At 38.4% G+C, this 21,417-nt stretch overlaps 1 protein-coding gene across 4 annotated transcripts in view; it reads right to left on the bottom strand.

Moving 5' to 3' along the window:
* The window catches only part of ldb2a (LIM domain binding 2a), a 112,978-nt gene that overhangs the window by 77,287 nt on the left and 14,274 nt on the right, over window positions 1-21,417 (bottom strand). For all 4 annotated transcript variants that reach the window (XM_085284673.1, XM_085284683.1, XM_085284656.1 and 1 more), the window contains exon 2: window positions 9,146-9,248. In XM_085284673.1, the coding sequence (XP_085140799.1) occupies window positions 9,146-9,248 (103 nt within the window). The remainder of the gene's footprint in view (window positions 1-9,145; window positions 9,249-21,417) is intronic.

The following is a 21,417-nucleotide window of genomic DNA, read 5'->3' as shown; positions in this document are numbered from 1 at the left end:
AAATAAAAACCTTATAAATTATAAACCTTATAAAAACCTTATTTTTGTTTAATGGTTTCAAAATTTACATCTGTTGCTAAAGTTGTATAGCTTTGAGCTAAAATGCTTTGTAAATGCTTCATTTAAAAGTAGCTACATACAGGGAAATGGTCATTACTGCTGAGTAAACCTGTGGTACATTATGAAGTTTTCTGAGGACAAGACAAAAATGAAACTCTTATTTCACTGTATAAAACAAATGTTTTATTGTATGTTTAAGTCAGACATTTTTACCAATACAATAACACTGGCCTTATATGGCTAAAAACACTCATTATGGTCTTGTTGCCAAATGCAAGACTGGTCCAAGAAAAGATCTGATCATTATCACATTTCCAACCGTACGCAATCTGGTTATTGATTAAAAGTTTGCCACTTTTAATTCATAGCACCAAGTGAGCTCCTTGTTAAGCTTACTTCACGGCAGAGGCAAGAGTATTAAAACAGTTTCCCCGTGTTTTCTTCCTCCTCATTATGTCCTCATGCTTGCTTAAAGATTATTAGCTGTGGTCATTTTATCGCTGCAATTATTGCGTGCTGCAATGCAAGAATAACTAGATGAATTGTAAATGCGTTGTGAATCACTTTTGCAGTTTGCCTTGAACCAACCCACTAAACATGCAGACTTTTCCTTCTCTTGTTTGAACTACTTCTAAAATGAGCCTTGCTCTTTGATTGCATCATGGAGTGCAGCTTTCATCAGATGCCTCATAGATTGCAGAGCCAGACAAGGTACTGGGGCGAATGTTAAGGCCACAGCAATTGAGAGTATAATTAGATAGAGGTTCTGAATATTCGGTGTACTGTAGAAAACAGTAATTGGCCTGCACCGGTTGAGAATTGTTTTACACACATACAAGGGTGCACAAATGTGCACCAAAACGCTCAGTCCAAAGATAAAATACGACGCCAAGAAGAACATATTAAAAATATTAACTTATATCAAAAGCAATATGCTGTCATGGCAATACAAGATGTTGTTAAGTTTTATGTCCAAACTATAAACTATAATGGCATATCCGAGGCTGCGAATTCTCACTCCTCACATTTAGTGCTCTTCAGATCTTTGCAAGAACAAGGCGAGGGAAGAAATAATGCAATCTGTCTGGATAAGCTGCTTATGTTGTCGTCTGTCATGCTTATTGTTCCTGATACATGTAGATCACAATTAGAAGCAACAGACAATCCTGTTTGCTTTTCGTTAATGACACAAAGTGGGGAATAATTTTTAAGAAAACAGCCACATATTGTGACTTTAAATTCTCCACCATTTCACCAGCAAGCAAACCATTAGTTTAAGGTTTTCTAGGTCAGTCTCTAGATATGGTTTGGTTAAGAAACTACTAGTTAAATCTGGGAATTGACCAGCCAACCAGCTGGTTAAATGAACATTCATTGACTTGCAGCTGATTTAACCTGTTGATCTGCTGCTGATGCTACCACGCTGGATCCTATTTTTTCTTTTTTCTCTTTTTTTGGTTACAGCTTGGAAAAAAGTGGGGGATTGCTGAAAAAGCTTGCGAACCACTGCTCAAAAGTGTCAAAAAATACTCAAAAACGCATCTTCAAATTGCTTGCTTGAATTGCTGACTGTTGTTAGTAATAAAGGCATTCGATTTACAATGAAATCCAACAGGGGGAAAAAACAAATCCTCAAAACACTTCAGTGAAAACCCAATCAAAGAGCAGCAATGGCAATGGACAGCACCATAAAAGTGTAAAAAAATCTATAAGAGATATATTAGCAGGCAAAATAACTCTGGATGTTCTATACTGTTTAAATAACACATGCCTAACACAGACTGAGGCTACTTTTTCCTTTAATGATAGAACCAGTCGAAGATGGTTTGTGACCTTTTAAGCAGAAATGTGGAGAAAACTGTGCCCTTCACAAGTTCGTACAGCCAAAGGTAAAAACTGTAAATGTTTGGAATTTTTGGATCATGGTTTCAACTGCCGATTACTTTTTTGTTTTTATTATTAATCCATAAAATATGTCTATATTTCTGCTTTGTCCTATCAGCAGTCCCAAACCACCCAAAATGTATATTTTTACAAAGATAATTAACAGAAAAGTAAATTAAGAAGCAGGGAGGTGCAAATGTTTATTTTTTATTTTTATTTTTTTTATAATAAATGACTAATTAATTACCAAACTGACAAAGTTGAAGATCAATTTTCTTTAGATTGAGTACTTAATCAATAACTAATTGTTTCAATTCCAGTTAAAGGTCAGAACTGATTTTGGAGCATCGCATAGAGCAGAGAGGGCTCAAGGAGGATACAAATCTATTACCGTTTGTCCTCCAACAATTAACACGCAAGCACATCCAATATGAGCCATTTCCTCTGAGAAGCCACAATGAACACCAGCTGGAGACGAGTTACAAAACACCTGAACGCAGGTCCATGCAATAATAAAAAACAGATTAGGTAAATTAGCTTTTCTAATTTTTCCTCCGCTGAACGTTATGAAATTAGAGCACCCCAGAATGGAGTGAAATGATTGTTTCCTTGTAATTATCGCATAAGCTATTGCATGACTCAAACAAATATGATTCCATTTCAACGAGGACGGGAGTTTTTGTGTTTATACCTCCATACGTTACGCAGAAAATGAAAAATAAACATATTGGGACTGTTTTAATGGAATAATACATAAACAGTTTAATGAACGTCATCTCAAACATAAGCATGTGTGCTTTACAAGCAGAAGCTGTTTAATAAAACACAAATGTCAAGACTTGTCCTTTTCATTTGCTTAACATGTTTAATCTTTATAGGTCCATATATTCTCGTTTCATTGTATAAATGTCATGAGGGGAAAAAAGATAAGATCTCTAGCCTTATGATTTAAATCTATCAAAGATAATGCTAAGAACTTAGCTTAAAAACATTTTGTTCTACTCAGAATATTTCTGTCAGAGGAGATGCTGTTCCACTGTGCTAAATGTTATAACCTTTTGTGTCTCTCTCACTCTTGCAACATGTATGCATGGCCCCTTTAACCACCGCTAACCGTTCTCCACTTCCTACACACTCGCATCTCCACTGGTCAGTGTTGTTCTGACCTGCATGACAATAACATCAGCGCTTTCTCACATTGCTGGAAGCTGGGAGAGGATTTCAGAGTAAGGCCACATCGGGGGTCACATTTACATTTTATATGTTAGGCAGTTAGCTGACGCGCTTGTGCTGAATGACTAACAATGAGCCCAACAGCACGTTGAGCTTCAATTTCTGAGATGCCAACAGTACAATCTAAAAGCAAAAGGATGGAGGATGTAGCTGTACTGGCAGCTGAAAGATAATGGCACCGGTTCAGAGACACAGAAAGTCGGCAGCACAAAGTTAGAGCGACAGTAGTGGCACTGTAAGTTTTTCAGGCAGTAGACTGAGGTTAATGTGCCATTGGGTCTTTTTTTTCACTTGCAGATGTGTTTGATTTTCACTTGGTTTCATTTTAACCCACTTTCACAGGTTTTGGCACCAACATCTACTTGGTTACAGTAAGGAAATGATTGTGGTTTTTGGGTTAAATATGATCCTTCATAGTAGTAATCCCTTGCACTGAAAACAGACAAGGTGGGAGTACGATCTCAATCATGCCAAAACCTGGTGCATCAAGCTACAGACACCAAAGAACACTTTGCATATAAACGAGCCACGCCGGCAGCTTTGACAAAATGGGTGAGTCACCCAGCCAAGCAATATCAGTCACTGGTTCCCAGTGTCTGAAACAGCCCATTGAAGGTTTCATGAAAAGAAGTAGGTGGCATAAACTGACCTTATTTTAGACCTGATTTTTGTGTGGGCCATTTAAAGTTCCTCTTTTAATGGCTACCTAATTTTGTTTTCACTTGAATGTTTGGTTAGATTTAAGCATCAAAACTACTTGGTTTGTGTCAAGAAAATATCACAGTTTAGGTTAAAATATAGCTTTTCACAAAATTGAATGCAAATGGCGATCTGGTGAGAAAAGTGTAAGTCAGCTGCAAAGAAAAATCTAGGACAGCAGCTTAATGAAAAAAAACAAGGGTGCTTTAAGTTCGAAACAGACAGCTAGCTTAAAGTTTAGCTAGCCAAAAGCTGTACAGAGACATCAATATGCACAAAAAATTGCAAATTTGTAGACGTTTTTGGTAATGCAAAAAGGAAACAGTGTAACTTTTAAACAGCAGTCATTATATAAAGTAACAAGTTACTGCAGTTTTCAAGTTATCCAACAGGAACTTCTCCCTAAACAAATATTTAAGTTGCCTTAAGCAAGGCACTTCCGTCCTCCTACCTGCTGAGTCATTGTAAGCAGTTCAAGAGCTGTTGCTAAAAATAACTACAGTACTGAGCAGTGGACAAAATAGCTAACTGGAATATATATGACTACAAGTATTGCTATATGATGCATTATGCTGTGTTTTTATGTATACAATGCATAGGTGCCAGTGCAAAGCTGCGAGACAGCCACATCTCTTTCAGATTCATTGTTATTCTTTAGAATCGGATCTGTTGCTTGGTACGTGTAAGGTTGGTGGATTGTTCCTCGATTATGTATTTCGCTGTGTGTAACTTAGAGCACCTGAATGTGAATCGAGGAAGGCTTGAAACGGACGGTGAGTCATCATCGCCATGGTGTTAAGCCTCCCGTTCCCGGGGGAACAAGGTTACCGTCTCTACACCAATGGGGATTTTTATTTTTACATTTGAAAAGCAAACCAGGGCCCAGCTCACAACAATCCTCCATTGCCCGTCTCTCCTCTCCCCTCCTCCTCTTCCATAACTAAGCTGCATCACACACACAAACCCAGCAGATGCTACACACACATCGCCTCATTTTAGAGCACCACGTCCTTATCTATGTCTGTGTGATATTCAATATGTTTCAGATATCAAAATACAAACCTATGCAGATGAGATGGAGGGGACAATATCACAAACTCAGTAAAAGCCTGTGCTCTGTCATTTGCTGCAGAAAACCACATACTACAGCAGCGGTCTATTTTCAGGAGTTGAAAGCGTACAATACAATACCAACTATTTAGAAACCCAAAGCCCTGCAAACCTTAAAGGAGCAGTTGGGGAATGCACTAACTGGCCTTCTTTACAAAAAAGGAGATGGCTGATATCACACTCCTGTCTTTATTGTCTGTGCTGGAGTTTAAACTTGGCTCAGCTATGCAAAAGTGTAAGCAAAATGTGTAATTAAACACATTATTTGCTTGTACAACCCAAGGTAAAAAAAATATTTCCATTAGAAATCAACCCTCTCATCAAATTTTCAGTCACCAGATTAATTAAAATGTTTAAAAAATGGCCCAAAATTGTCAAAAGTGCTATTTATAACTTCTCACTAACAGGGTCCTTATTCGTTGAGTTCTGCCTTCATGAAAAGTCAAAAATATTCATATTTTCTTCTCAAAGGATTACTCACATTATTTTTTAAATCTTTAATTATCAAAATAGTGAGATAGTGATGACCTGAGATTTCCTTTTTGTTGATCAACTAATCACTGCAGCTCTTTCTGTATCTCTGGATGAATAACTACAGAAGGGATGCTACCGAGATATTCTTGGCAAAAAAGAAATGAAAAACAGGGGGAAGCAGCAAGGCTGGCTCTCTCTTAAGTTATGAAATATTCCTCCTAGCACCTCTACAGCTCAGTCTTTAGCCATTTTCTTTTAACTGATTTGCTTAGCTACTTCTTGAGAAACAGTTTTAACCAACCATAACTTCTATGCGGCACCTCCACTAGCTGGCAATTTGTTCATTCTAATAGCCGCTCCTAAAATGGCAATTTCTTCATTTCGTTTTGTGTGTGGATTAAACAAACTAGATTCAACATGTTGCTAACTTTGCTTTAGAGTCAATCTACCTGTTCCATATTAGATAATACCCTCTGGCCTCCATCTTCATACTAAACGCCCATGAGATTGGTATTGCTCTTTCTATCTACCTCTCAGTGCGAACGTGTATGTCTGCATTTGTTAAACTCTTCTTTGAAACCTGATTGATTTCCCTTACAGGAATAATATGTAATCAACTCAATGAGCAGCCTACAGCATGCAAACAGCTCTAAGAGTATAAGGCATCAAAGTGGTGCCAAAGGTGTTTTTTTCTCTGTGTTAATTCATAAGTTTTCTTTAAAAGATGTCCTCAGTGTTCTTTTAATAAAGAAACAAGGGATTCTCCTTGATATTCTGAGGCCAGTTGTAATTATGTTTTCAAGAAATCCTGTTTTATTCTGGTATAGTGGTTGACTACATGCATAGCAACACCTACTGGCTTCCAGCAGCCATGGCTTCAGAGAAGAAGCAAATCAGAGGGGTAATTTGTCAAATTAACAACCTACTGTGTTTCTATTTAGGCCAAACCTTTAGTTTAAGCTCACTGTCAGTAAGGTAAAAAAAACTGAAATTTAAACTCCACGACTGGATATTTTTTTTAATCTACTTATGTTTTTTCCCCCTTAAGCACCAAGTATTTTCCAGAGAGATGTGTGTCCACCGAAACCTTGAAGTGCACAAAATACTGGTCCTCTAACACTGCAGTAAATGAACAAGACATTTTCTATCTGAAGACCAATATGACTCCTTTAACTTCTCAAACCTATTGGAAGTAAAGCAGACATGGTATCATTTTCTTCTGCATCCTTCTAGGTAAAAAGTACCAAGCTGTCACAAAGCCCCACGACTATGATCTTATACAAAAGCAGCTGTTTTGTGTCTTCACAAGACAGACATGACCATTATTTGTCTATTTTCGAGACTGCGGTTTATGCTTGCATCTTTATTTAAAAAGTGCAACCCACAACGCAAGCCTGTGATGAAAGTTTCAGAAAGAGGTTACCAGTAGTTACATGTGATGTTGCACCAATGTTCGGCAATCACATGCAGAGAAAAACCTATTGTTAGAAGAAGAAGAGATACCAATTTTCTTGCTGTCAGTGCCTCGGTGTAGCCGAATGCAGAAATGGTTGACTCAGTGGTTACAAAGCTTTACTGGAAATGTCTGACTCGCTAACTGAAGAAGTTCACACATTTTTTTTCCCTAAGAGCTGTTATGAAGGCATTTTGGGAAATTCAGGAAATCAATAACTTAACTGAAAGAAGATGTAGTAGGTTAAAGCAAAGTGGAAGTAGTCTACAACTTTTTTTCCCATTTGAGCACAAAGTCAGTCCCAGAAATGATGAACAATGTCTGAGTATGTGTCTGAGTATGTGTAGGTGGAAGTTTTCAATAAAAAAAAAAGAAGAAAAAAAAAAAAAAGAAATGGCAAGTTGTGTTGCTCAGCCACTTACAAACATGCCTTGAGTCTTACTGTGCCACCAACATCCCCATAAGAGGACACAGAGTGGTGGTTTAAGACCCTTGAAAACAGGTTGTTTTAAGATAATGCCCCTTATGAATTTAATGGTTTTGAACATACAGCAAGATAGTTACAGATGTAGATATCTAAAGAGGAAGCCAGTAATAAATAGGCTTATATACGCATTCTTTCTTATAGCCAGTAGGGGGTGACTCTTGCTGATCTTTATAGTCTGATCCTATAAAGATTTACAACAAACTGCCCCACTTCTCATTTGTGTAAATATCTCAATAAACACTTTGCTGATGAGTTATAGGTCTTAATCACTAGGTTTGAGTATATAGAATCTTTAGCTCTTTAATTACACTCCCATTTAAGCTCAACATAAACAATAAATCAGGGTAGCCATTCCCAAACTTCACAATGTAAAGGTCCATTTTGAACTCTTCCTGAAAATATTTTGTGGTCCTACTTAATTACATCATTAATCAAGACACAAAACTATTTGGTGTTCTGGACCCACACTTGAAAAATTCCAGCAATACATATAAACTTAGGCTTCTTCAGCAGCACGTGTTAGCCACCATAATTGCGAATAACACATTTCATGTGACTTTTTAAAAAATATATTTTTAATATTTTTTTTACTTTAAACATTTTATTGTGATTTCAATTAGATGTTACTGCAGTGCCGTCAAGGACCACTAGAGGGCTGTGGTCTGCATTTTTGGCATCATTGTTTTAGGGCAGCGGTCCCCAACCTTTTTTGCGCCACGGACCGGTTTAATGTCAAACAAAATTTTCACAGACCAGCCTTTAAGGTGTCGCAGATAAATACAACAAATAAAATGATACTACCAAGACAAAAACTGTGGTATTTTGTAAATATAATAACAAACACAAATTCACTGTGTAATTGTGTAACTTTATTAGCAGCGTCCTCCTGAAATGCGCCAAAAACATTGAGAGTAACGTCCTCCTCTCTGCCCCTTAATGTGCTCTGGTCGCTATGGTAACGCTTAAATATTTCTTTCAAAATAAGACACACCACTACAACACAGGAAAAGACCCAGGGAAACAGAGTTAACGATAAAAACCCTGAAAACCAGAAATTTCACACCCGAGCCTCAACTCGGGCCAATACCAAACGATTCACGGACCCATACCGGTCCGTGGCCCGGGGGTTGGGGACCATTGTTTTAGGGCATGACTATGTTGTGACTGCCCACCTTACTGTATAACCAAGGACTAACCTTGGTTTCTTATTCAGATCCACTCCTCAGTTGTGATGTCCAATTTAAAAAAAAAAATCCACAGCGCCAACATGGTTATGAAAAAAAAAAAGTTCAACTTCAAAACAAAATTTCACAAAATCACTGATGATGGGTGATGTCACAGTAGCTAAGCCATACATTGAGTTTATGGGTTTTCCCAAAGAACACTGCGTATTATTTCTTTTATTCCATGAACATTGTATTTATATCCAGATTTCTAGTCTGAAAATGTGATAAAAATTATGATTTTTAGTACCTTAAATGTCATTTTAGCATAATAGACTACAGTGTTGCTCAGAGAGTAGTGAGTGACTTCAGAAAAGGCTGTTCACTTAAAAATGACCTAACAAGTTAAAAAAAAAACCCAATGTGCAGACAGAACTGTCACAAATAAATGCTTTTTACTTAAAATACAACATAATTAAAATATTCAGTTGGCACCTACTAATTGAGGTATGTGGATAATCAGTGGTTATTAACAAAGGAGTTTTTGAATAGAAGAAATGAGATGATTGTGTGTGTTCTTACTGTATCTCTTTGGTCCATCTTCGAGGCAGAAGGAAAGCGTGAGAGTGGCATCCTCTTCAAAAAACTCTGTCGCAAAGGCATCCCACCACAAACTGTCGCTTTCCTGAATAAACAAAGTCAAAGGTCATAAAGACAGGTATACCACTTCCTGCCCATTTGAAAATACTGTTTAACAGTTTTTAACAACAGCCACAGATTTAAGGTCATCACCACCTGATGTACTGTGTGAAATCTTGTGTTTTCAATGGCCCACGTGTTGCTTCAGTTGGGTATGAAATTCTTCATTTTCTTCTACTATTTAATAACCCAGTGAATTTCCTTTATCCCGGTTGTTGTGCTTGTGCTATTGCATTTTTTTACATAAATTCAATATTGATTTATTCTGATAAGACAAAGATATTGTGACAATGCGGGCTTTTCCATGAGACAAGATAAACACGAATCTAGTTTGTTTTTTATCACATGTGAATTCATGAGAGTTCCCCTTACTGTATTCATTCAAATGAAACTCAGAAGCTTTATGAAAGTTTACAGTTTGGGCTGTAAAATGGTTTAAATACAACACATTACAGTGTGGATCAAGAATGGAAAAGTTAAAAATATGGGAATAAAATAGAAGTCAGGAATGCTTCTTTACCAAAACAAAAGACAATTCTAAAAGATGAGATGTGATGGCCTGAGAATTTAACACAAGTTGATGTGAAGCCAAAATATGGTAACACTCTTTGCTTTTCTTAAGCAAGCACTTTGGGAGAGCCCTGCCTGAGGCTTCTCCAAGTCTGAATTACAAGCTGAAGTGTAACAGCTTTAAGATCAACTTCTCTTTTCAACTTTCACAGCAGGTCACGATAAGTTGGCCATAAGAACACTGCTGACAATATTAATATATTAGGTGGATATTTTAAATTACTCTTTTAAATATATGAATAAACAAACGTAAGTGATTTACTTAAAACAGTTAACCTCTTAGTATTAAGTAACAGTAACAGTAATGGATACAGTAGCAGCAGGCCAACAATCATAATAACAGTATCACTAGTAATTACAATCACATAATGATTGTTTAAAAAAGTACTATTAGTAGTAGCTTAAGCAGTGATGCTTTTTTTTAAAAAGCATTAATATTAATATACTAATAGAAGCATTGAAAGGTGCAAATGGAGTTTGCAAAGTCAATATTTTGTATGACTACCTATATTTGTCAACACAGCCTTAATTCGCTTTGGCAGGTTTTCTTGTAATTTTTCAAGGTATTCCTTAGGGACAGTTTTCCAGGCTTCTTGAGCATCCCAAGGCTTTTCTTTGGATGCCAGATGCCTTTAGTTAAATGGTCTGGATTTGTATAGCGCTTTACTTGGTCCTAAGGACCCCTATACTATACACAATCATTCACACACTGGTGAGTGCAAGCTTCAGTGTAGCCACAGCCGCCCTGGGGTGCACTGACAGAGGCGAGGTTGCCGGACACTGGCACCACCAGGCCCTCTGACCACCACCAGTAGGCAACGGGTAAAGTGTCTTGCCCAAGGATACAACGGCAGAGACTATCGGAGCCGGGGCTCGAACCGGCAACCTTCCGATTCCAAGACGAACGCCCAACTCTTGAGCCACGATCGCCCCATAGTTCTATTCCCTATTGACGTGATGCCACGCTGCTTCAATAATGTTGAGGGCCAGGTTCTGGGAAGGCCAATCCATGACTGATAGTGTTCCATTTTATAGTTTTAATCAGGTATGTTTTTACTGCACCTGCAGTGTGTTTGGAATCATTGTCATATTGAAAAACGAAGCCAGTGCCAGTCAAACGCTTTCTAAATCATATTCAAAATCTTCTCTGTGTTTATAGTTCCATCAGTCTTGACCCCCAACACCGCTGGCGGAAACCATGATAAAGCCTCCAACGTGTTAGACATTCCATGTTGTACATACTGACGACAATTAGACACAAAAAATTTCACATTTGAATTCATCGCTCCCTAGGATCTGTTCCCACCGATTTTCAGTACAGTTCTTGTGAAATTTGGCATACCTCAGGCTTTTCTCCCCGTTTCCTTTCTTAGCAATTCTTGCTTGCCAGCCACCCTTGTTTGGTGCATTTTTTAAGAAACTGGAACAAAATTAATATAAAAATTAATATAAAATATATTAAAACCTTGGAAGGACCTTCAGAAAGTCTGGAGAGCTATTGCTCAAGACCACGTAAAAAAAAAAATACAATAAAGTCAGGCTCCTTGGAAGCAAAATATAAAAGACTTATGCTTAGTAGTGTACTTGTATTAGAATTAGAATAACTATTAGTGTTAGTATTAATATTACAATCATTAGTAACAGCAGTAGTGTTATCCCTTTCTGTTGTAACTGCAATAGAATTTATTTTCCCACAGTGAATCTGTGAAGAAACACAATCATGCAAATCTCTTTGCCCTGAAATTACTCCTCTAACAGCCATTTGCCCTCTTCCCCCTCCTAACAAAAAGCCCTGATAATGTCGGCGGGGCATCCTCCACTCCTGTCCCCCTCCCTCTTCCACATACCGACGTCCAATTGATGCTAATTTCCTCTGACACGTTATGACAGATCACCACGTTTCATTCTGCGCCGGGCTGAGGGATGGCAAGCACTTCCCAGATGTTGACAATTAGCGTTGTCACCATCGAGCAGTGTCAAGCCCAATAAGAGGTGACTGGAGCGCCCCACAGGTCAGCGCTGCTCATACGCAGTGTATCTGATGCAAAGAGAGAGACATGTGGTGTGGAGGACCTGAAGCTAACCCTCATGCAGCAGGTCAATCAATAGGTGATCATGAGTTTGTGGGGAGGTCTTTTGGATGGCCAACCAATCAGCTGAGCTGGCTACAGGCTGAACTGAGACTACACAATAAAATACTTTCAGTGGAGTGGAGTACTAACACTTATGAGCCATGCATTTTGGAACACTAAGACTTACCACTTATCAAAGGTTAAGAAAAGCTGAACTCTTAAGTAGTAGGTTTGAAAGGAAATATTTTTTAATAAATTATTGCAAACTATACCCCAGTGAACCTGATTTATACACGAAAAAAGACCTAACATTACTGTAATAATTAAATCTTCTTTGTATGCTATCATATGCTTTTTCTAGACCCACTAAGACACAGTGCAACTCATCCTGACCTTCTCTATACTTCTCCATCAACACTCTCAAAGCAAAAATCACATCTGTGGTGCTCTTTCTCTGCATGAAGCCAAGCTGCTCGCTGATCGTCACCTCTCTCCTTAACGTAACTTCAACAACTCTTTCCCATATCTTCATCAACTTTATCCCTCCATTTCTCAGAGTCCTCTCAGTCTCTTAGATTGTGTTAAACAATCCACTGCTCTTACTCCTGGACATCTTCATACCTCCACCTGGACCAACCGCCTTTCCCCTCTTCACCTTCTTCTATAATTCAACAGTTTTTCAAGGAGAAGCCTCCACTTTTGTTCAAATAACAACATCACTAACAGATATTGGTGGAAACACTGATAAAATATAATTAATCCTTTATGGTCTTAAACCATCTAAAATTTGTTCCATTAAGAGTAAATTAACAATCCCAGTTTCTCAGCATCCACTATTAAGTCTTCAAACGCAAAAATCAGGCACCAGGTGACACGTAAAAGAAAACTGAATTTACAGTAATCCTGTAAGGCTTTCCACATTCTTCTGGAATATTTACTCCCTAGACAATTTTTTATGTGCTGAATCAACAGGCATGCCTTACTTTTCATGTCATGTTGTGTGTGTTTAACTTGGGAATGTTATCTTTAATTCCATAAACAGTATCTGCTTGCCTTAATAAAATGTCTATTACTTTGATTTATTAACCCTATTAATAAATCAAGTGAGCTTGAAGTTAACGATCTAGCTAACACCACCACATCCAACCACTTCTTTACTGAGAATACGTTAGAGAATGAGAGGCCAAGTCCTGGACCTCCTTTTCCCTTCAGACTCTTACTATCTTACTTTCATATATTTTCAGAGGTATAGAAAGACCCACTGCTGCAGAATAAATATCTGCCCCTGTTGGGGGCATCATAATGTTTCAGAGTAACATCATAACCACAAATAAAAGTCCTCTACTTTTGTCATGCATTTATTGGGGGCATACCTACTACTGCTTATTCCCCAAAATCTAAATCTATGCAAGTCCCAAATGTCTTTCTTTACACTGAAAAGCTGGAGGCTGCAAATATTTTGCCTTTTTTTAAAATAATTAGAAAAAAGTTAATTGAATTCTTTTAAAAATGAAAGGAACATTTTAATGTAAGTTTTACAAGGACCTCTCAACATTGATACAAATGTACTAAATGTTAGTGCTGCAGGTTTCATTAAAAACTGCACCAGCTGTGCCAGAACCATCAACTTTGACAGGAAACCATTGACTTGTAATTACAGCTCTCCCATTGGGTCAATCAGAGTAATTGTTTACACTCGGCCAGTGCTAAAATACATCAGTCACTTTCAACGTAAAACTGTAAGACAAAGTGATATATGAATAAAGTCCATGATTTTTCCTGAGTGCATCACTGGGATAGAATGTGTTGCATGGAAGCTAATGTGTGTATTTTACATTGGCGAGAATGAGCAGACAACACTGAGTCTTCTCTTTCAAAAAAAAAAAGAAGCCTTTGCTTGAACTGGAAGATATGGTGGTCAAACACACACCGCTGACTAGCCACTGGGAATGAAGTGCATGAGCTGTCGTGTGCATCTGTGCGTGTGTCTGCCTGACTGTGTCATACTGTGCGAATCAGCAGGTGTGAACAGCCGGCATGTTTGTGGTGTCATGTGAATACATCTATTTCAGAGGGCCAGACGGAGAAGAGTGACACACACCAGGCAGAAAAAGACAAAGAGAGAAGGAGACCGCCTTTCGTGCTACTCAGCATTCAGATTGAGTTCAACCCATAATCCAGTATCATGAGGGGGCGGGCACTCCTGGGATTGACAGTCAAGTGAAGGGTGAACAATATGCTCACTCTCAACACTTGCTCACCACTTCTCAAAGATCCTGCTCTGCACATTCATTTTTTACACTTTTACAAAAAAATTAAAAAAAATGATAATGTTATTCAGAGAACAAGCTGCCATTGTGGCAGATTTACAGCAGCTATATGTAGTATTAAAGCATAATGATGCATTCACTTTTGTTTTATCCGAGTTAAAATAGAGTGCACTATTTTAGTTCAGGTTTAGTTTTGTAATTTACTGGGCAAAAACTCGACTAAATTTAGTTCAGTTTAATGGTATTTAGGCACTTTAGTATTGAGAGAGTTCCCCCAACAATCACACAGTCCCCTATGAACAACCACTTGGCAAAAGCAGGGAGGAAAAACTCACTTTTATTGGGAAGAGCCCCCTGCCCCTTTGTGGGCAAAAAAACCCATCCTAAAACTACAGTACACGCTTATGAAACTAACTAAAACAAACTGTAAAAAAGCAACATAAGGGTGCATATGTGTTTTGACACTGAATTAACTGCCTCCATATATCCCTATATCTTACTATAACAAGGTGTAACAGGTCTGTCTGTGTCTTTGTGTGTTTATTTGTTTCTCTGTCCACAAACTCCTCCTAGACCATTAGGTGTTGAGCAACCAAACTTTGTTTACAGGTACATGTAAGGCCCCTGAACATCCTTAACTACACTCAACAAAAATATAAACGCAACACCTTTGTTACTGCTCCCATTCCCCATGGGATGGACGTAGAGACCTAAAATTCATTCCAGATACACAATATAACCATCCCTCCCAAACAGTGGTCACAAATCAGTCCAAATGTGTGGTAGTGGGCACATCTGCTATATTGAGATAATCCATCCCACCTCACAGGTGTGCCACATCAGGATGCTGATCTGACATCACGAGTAGTGCACAGGTGTACCTCAGACTGCCCACAACAAAAGGCCACCCTGGAATGTGCAGTTTTGTCTCACAGCAAAATGCCACAGATGCCACAAGCAATGAGGGAGCGTGCAATTGGCATGCCGACAGCAGGAATGTCAACCAGATCTGTCGCCCGTGCATTGAATGTTCATTTCTCAACCATAAGCCGTCTCCACAGGCGTTTCAGAGAATATGGCAGCACATCCAACCGGCCTCACAACCGCAGACCTCGTGTAACCACACCAGCCCAGGACCTCCACATCCAGCAGGTTCACCTCCAAGATCGTCTGAGACCAGCCACCCAGACAGCTGCTGGAACAATTGGTTTGCACAACCAAACAATTTCTGCACAAACTGTCAGAAACCGTCTCAGGGACGCTCAACTGCATGCCCGTCGTCCTCATCGGGGTCTTGACCTGACTCCAGCTCGTCGCCGTAACTGACTTGTGTGGGCAAATGCTCACATTCGATGGCGTCTGGCACGTTGGAGAGGTGTGCGCTTCACAAATGAATCATGGTTCACATTGTTCAGGGCAGATGGCAGCTGAGAATGTCCCAGTTCTTGCATGGCCAGCATACTCACCGGACATGTCACCCATTGAGCATGTTCGGGATGTGCTTGACCGTCGTATACGACAGCGTGTACCAGTTCTCACGAATATCCAACAACCTCGCACAGCCATTGAAGTGGAGTGGACCAACATTCCACAGGCCACAATTGACAATCTGATAGACTCCATGCGACGATGTGTTGCACTGCATGAGGCAAATGGTGGTCACACCAGATACTGACCGGTTCTGGGTCCCCAGACCCCCAATAGCGCAAAAAACTGCACATTCCAGGGTGGCCTTTTGTTGTGGGCAGTCTGAGGTACACCTGTGCACTACTCGTGATGTCAGATCAGCATCCTGATGTGGCACACCTGTGAGGTGGGATGGATTATCTCAATATAGCAGATGTGCCCACTACCACACATTTGGACTGATTTGTGACCACTGTTTGGGAGGGATGGTTATATTGTGTATCTGGAATGAATTTTAGGTCTCTACGTCCATCCCATGGGGAATGGGAGCAGTAACAAAGGTGTTGCGTTTATATTTTTGTTGAGTGTATATCATATATCATGATGTCATTTTATTGCATAGCAATCTCCTAGCAACAAGGTAAAATTGATGATTCTTTTAGCATTCAAGCACATATAATAACTTATAAAAGCATTGCATCCTTGTTTTTTCACAACTGTAACGTTACTTTATATCCACTAAAGTTGAATTATGCAAGATATATTATGATGCCCTCATGTTGCCTTGCACCAACCTAGCAACAGGCTAAAATTACCTGTTTTTAGCCTTTATGTATCTAAAACACCTTATGAAAGCCTCCTATAAATGTCTAGCAATGGTTTACATTTTTATGTATATATGTATTTTATGTATATAGTTTCTAGTTTATAAAATCTTAGACAGCCCAGTGATTCTTTTCTGGAGCTGTAAGCCATGAGCTCAAGGACTATACTGTACACTGTTTTTAAGAACTTAGCTTAAAGACATGCTAGATATGAGAAGCTCTAGTAAAATACCATAAAAGCAAAATTAAAGTTTTTAATCGCTCAGTATATATTCAAAAAATAAAGGACACATAACTGCAGCATTTTAAAAAGATGGCAGTCTCATTCATTGCAATTCCGAGACACAGGGTTGTTTAGATATCACTTGAAATTAAATAGCAGCACAACTAAGGGATGCTTCGGGGGCAACTTGATTCTCTTATCCTGTTCTATGTTCTGTTCTATTCTGTCAGTTTAGCAATATTTAAATAGTGAAACAAATGTGAGTGATATATAGCTCAATTTCTTAGAAACAATATTAATAAACAGAACAGAATTTATGTAAACATTATCAAATCGATAATCTCTTTTTATGTGTGGAAGGCAGCAGGAAGTTATATTTAAGAGTGACAAAAAAAAAAAAAAAACCAAAGAGGTCTGTGTTCATCATAATAAAGGAAATGTCAACCAGTGCAGTGGTGTGTCTCATGTATATTAAGGCACTGCTGCCTGAATGATGGTCTAACTCTTGCGATGGTTCACAAAAGCCTTAGTGATGAATAAAACACGATGCACGTGTAACTCAATGAGCATAAACTTACCATAATATCTGAGACTCAAAGATCTCACATCAGTCAGCAAGTCAGCGTTTAAGAAGCTAGGACCGTAAAATGTTTGGTGCTTTTACTTTGGAAATGATGAATTAATGGCTACCTATTCATTTTCTGTCACCTGACTTTTGAATTGCACTAAATGAAATCTTAAATAAATTTATATAATATAGCATAGTTTATTAAGAATGAAGGTAGCATAAATTAGCATTATGCTATGCAGCTACTTTAATAAATGTATATTTATCATCAAATGCAGAGCTGATTTTTTTTAAATAAAACTTAACGCTAAATAAAAATCCTTTATCCAAAATGAATAAAACCATAAAGAAATGTGTGATGTCACTCACCTGACAGGGAATACTGTTAACTCTTGATATTAGCCAAGCAAATATAGTAGGCCATGTTTTAAACATGCTATTCCATTTCATCCTGCTGTTTACCTGTGCATGTCAAAATAAAAACTTCAAGTACTGCTCATATTTCCTTAATAACTTGCTAGTAACGTACTTACAGAACCCACGAAGAGTTCATGTAATCAATGAACTTATCCAAAACACAGTTGGAACAAAACAGCAGAAAGAAAATTAATCAGCAGCTATCCTGATAATTCTGATCGTAATGTACGCTTTTTTTTCCCATGCAAAACGTTTTAATATCAGCTTCTCAGATGTGAAGTTTTGTTACTTTTTTCTTTTAATAACTGTTCATTTGGGGAAGTTAGATTAATTGTTAAACAAAACAGTCTGACTAAATTCTGAATTTTAACTGAGTGAACAATCATCATTATTATTGTAAAAAAACAATCACCAGTTGCACTCCACCACAAAAACAAATCTGATAAATCACAGAACTATAACCGTAAAAAGATAACAATATAACAAATAATACTATTTTAGTGGCAGGAGGTATGATAAGTTTTTTTATGCTTCTACACTTTAGCTAAATTAATATGGGGTTTTTTTTTGTATTTGTATTATAAGAGTTGGCATTTTTAGAAGGTAAATGTAGCAGTATCAATAACATTGCTTTCAGTGGCACTACAACAGTGTGCTGGTCTTACATTAGTATTACATCATTTGCACCATAAAGCAGATGTACGAAAACAACCAAAGTTGAATTGTAAGGACATTACAGTTGGTACTTTACAACATTTTAGCTATAAATACTTTGTAAATTCAGATTTTACACAAATATTTTGGACAGCTTCCAAAATACCGTGCACCATTAAACAAACCAGAAGTGTACATTTTTTCTAAATGATCTCACCTTAAAACCAAATGCAGCATTAAAATAGAACTTACAAAGCATTGCATCAGTGCCTTCTACTGCCTGCAGAGTAATTTACTTAAGTACCTTTGGTACTGGAGTGTTGGAATGGAGTATTTTAAAGTCTTCTTTCACACCACTGTCAGTGGCACAGATGATCAAGCTTTAAGCCAAATTCAATGCTGATTTTGGTTCGCATTATGAAAAAATGGGGAACATCATACGCCTTACCCTTTAATTTCCACAAATTAATGTTTTCTAGTGGCAGACAATAAGCAGCATCGCATCTGAACAGACTCTGTTGAACTTTGAACTGTTGAACCACGGCTAAAAGAGGATTTTAATATAAAAGCATGATCCCCATTTTGACATAAACTGCCTGGATTTAGTGTTGGAGATAATTTTTCGAGTGTTGTCATCCTGAGGGCTCCCATCACTCTGTGTTAGAGACTCGATATTCATTAAGCCTCCTCTCACTGTTTTAATGAAGAGTGTTTCACTTAAGCTTCCCCTGTTTTACAGAACATCTTTCTTAAAATCCCCCTTACACAGGTTTGCAAAGGAAGGTTAGTTCACTTCTCTTTCTGAGTTAAAACTGCAATTCACTCACAATGGCTTAAATTTTGCGTTTCACAATGGTGAACTCACTTTTACTTTTAATATTTTCAAACAATTCCCTTGCCATTCTGTTTTCAAGATTTCCCTCAAACTGAACCTTTTTAAAAAATAATATTTTCTGCTCTAACTCAATATAGTTCATTTTGGCAGTCGACTGATATTTGGCTCAGCCCTGCAACCACGCTAAAATAAAAGAGCATTTATTTCACAAAGAGCAGAGTTGACAGCGGTGTGTCTATTGTCTTGTCTCCATTAGCTCTGCTCTGCCCAGCAGGGTTCAGCCATAGATGATATGGTTTAGCTTGTGTCTCTGTTGAAAAGCCTCCCACCCAGACAACAGAGGAATCTGAAAATAACAAGCATATTTCATGTGCATGACCAGCATTTAGTTTCGGAATTCACAACAATACAACCCATGGGACTTGGCAGTTTCATTGCTCTTCCCCAACTCACTTATTTTCTAAATTAAATACACTTTTAGTAGTGCTAGCTAATAAAGCTAAATGTAGCTCAAACTTTTCCATTATATCCATGAGAAGTTCTATTTAGACTCAGTAACCATTAATCCTCCAAACTGGAGCTTTTGAGCAGCTTTTGGCCAGTGCACTGCCAAATTGTGAAACGTGGCTGGCTAAGCTGTGGACCGTCCAGGTTTGGCTCGGATCTAAAGACAGAGGAGAAGTTGGACCGAAGCCAGGCAGGCTGGAGAACAGCTAAAGCCTGGCCAGTGGACACAAACCATATGAATCCTCTGGCTCAAGCAAAACCGTACACAGAGGAGCTTTTCAGTGTTGTACAGCAAGAAATGTCAGGAGCTTTTTTTTTTAGGCTGTGATTGGTAGCAGGTTATAAAATTGTAAATGACATATATTTACTATGAAAAAAGAAGCCCGCACTGTTCCGTCTTGTAATATCCTATCAGTCTTTTTTTTTTTTATTATCTCCACCAGTTTCTTTCATATCCACCTCCCTCTCACTGTCTGTCTCCTGTCTGATGCGGTTTGCTGACAGACGGCGTTCTGCCTTCATTATGCCCGTGGACTCTCTGACAAACCACGTGGCGTGACGATGTTTGTTGTCAAATGGTACAAATCAGGCCCACTCCGAGGGACCCGTGGTGAACTGACACGGATGCGGCCGTGACGGCCGTCAGCCGATAAGGCTCTATTGATTCAAATGGATCGCACCTCATCTGCGGGGGATTTATCAATGTGTCAATTGCCCACTAGCCAACCACAAATCACCAGCATGGGCCAGAACCTCGGGGATTTGTGGGATATCCAGAGGATTGGAGGGACAGCATAGGGAGGATCCTCAGTAAATAGCAACAGAGCTGTGGGTTAAGTGCTCGCATAAAGAAATGTCCATACAGGATTGATAGGCAGATGACACTAAGTTTTACTGTCTGTGGAAACACTCAACAATACGCCAAGTATGAGTATACAAAATGCAAATAAACGAATATATTTAGAACATTTTTGTTTACCATAAAGTACATAGAGATTTACACACATGGCATGACCTCATTTTCTTTCCCTCTGTATCGTTCGGTCCTCACACCCTTAACATCTGTAAGTTTAACATGAACCATTCTCCCAGGAAGCTTTTGTTAGTCTCTATTTCTTCATTGTTGCTTCCAGCCTCTTGTGACAGAAAAGCCTCCAAGAGTGTAGGCGTGTCTGGGACCTGACCTTGGAGAATTGCCGATGTCTAAAACCCCATTCAACTCCTGAATACCACGTAGCGCAGCTGACTGGTGGGCCAAGAAAGTTTTGTTGTGAAAGACTCAAACAGCTTCAAGGTATCGAGGAGCATAACAACATAAAAGAAGCAAAAACTCACTGGGTGTCTGAGAATGATCTTTAGCAAGGTAGTGTTTGTTTTCATTGTACGGTGAAGGCCACTGACAAGTAACACATGTCAAAGTCTAATAAAAAATGCTTCTGGTGAATGATTGTCATTTTCACGAGTTCTGAGGCAATGCCTTGACTGAAAATATCTATATAAATTTAGCTTCCTCCCGAAATGTCCATACTAGAATCCAACTAAGTGTTAATCTGGTAGATAATTTAATCACAAGGTTGATTGATCATCTAAGTTATTTAACAAGCATGCAAATATAAAACCTTTGCTGGAATAACTTGCAAAATATGAGGATTTCCTACTTCTAATCCCATTTAATTTAACTATAAACTGGAAATTTGGGGGGTTGGTCAGATGGACAAAAAAGGAACCTAATGATGCCGATACAGACTTGAATGTTTTGATGATTTCTATATTCTTTCATCAGCAAATCAAATAAACTGTAACCTAAA

This window comes from Mchenga conophoros, linkage group LG2 (genome assembly GCF_057382185.1).
Source record: "Mchenga conophoros isolate Kocher_MC1m ecotype Shallow Benthic linkage group LG2, M_conophoros_male_GT1.1, whole genome shotgun sequence".
In the NCBI taxonomy this organism is placed as follows: domain Eukaryota; kingdom Metazoa; phylum Chordata; class Actinopteri; order Cichliformes; family Cichlidae; genus Mchenga; species Mchenga conophoros.
This window is presented reverse-complemented; position numbering and strand designations above follow the sequence as displayed.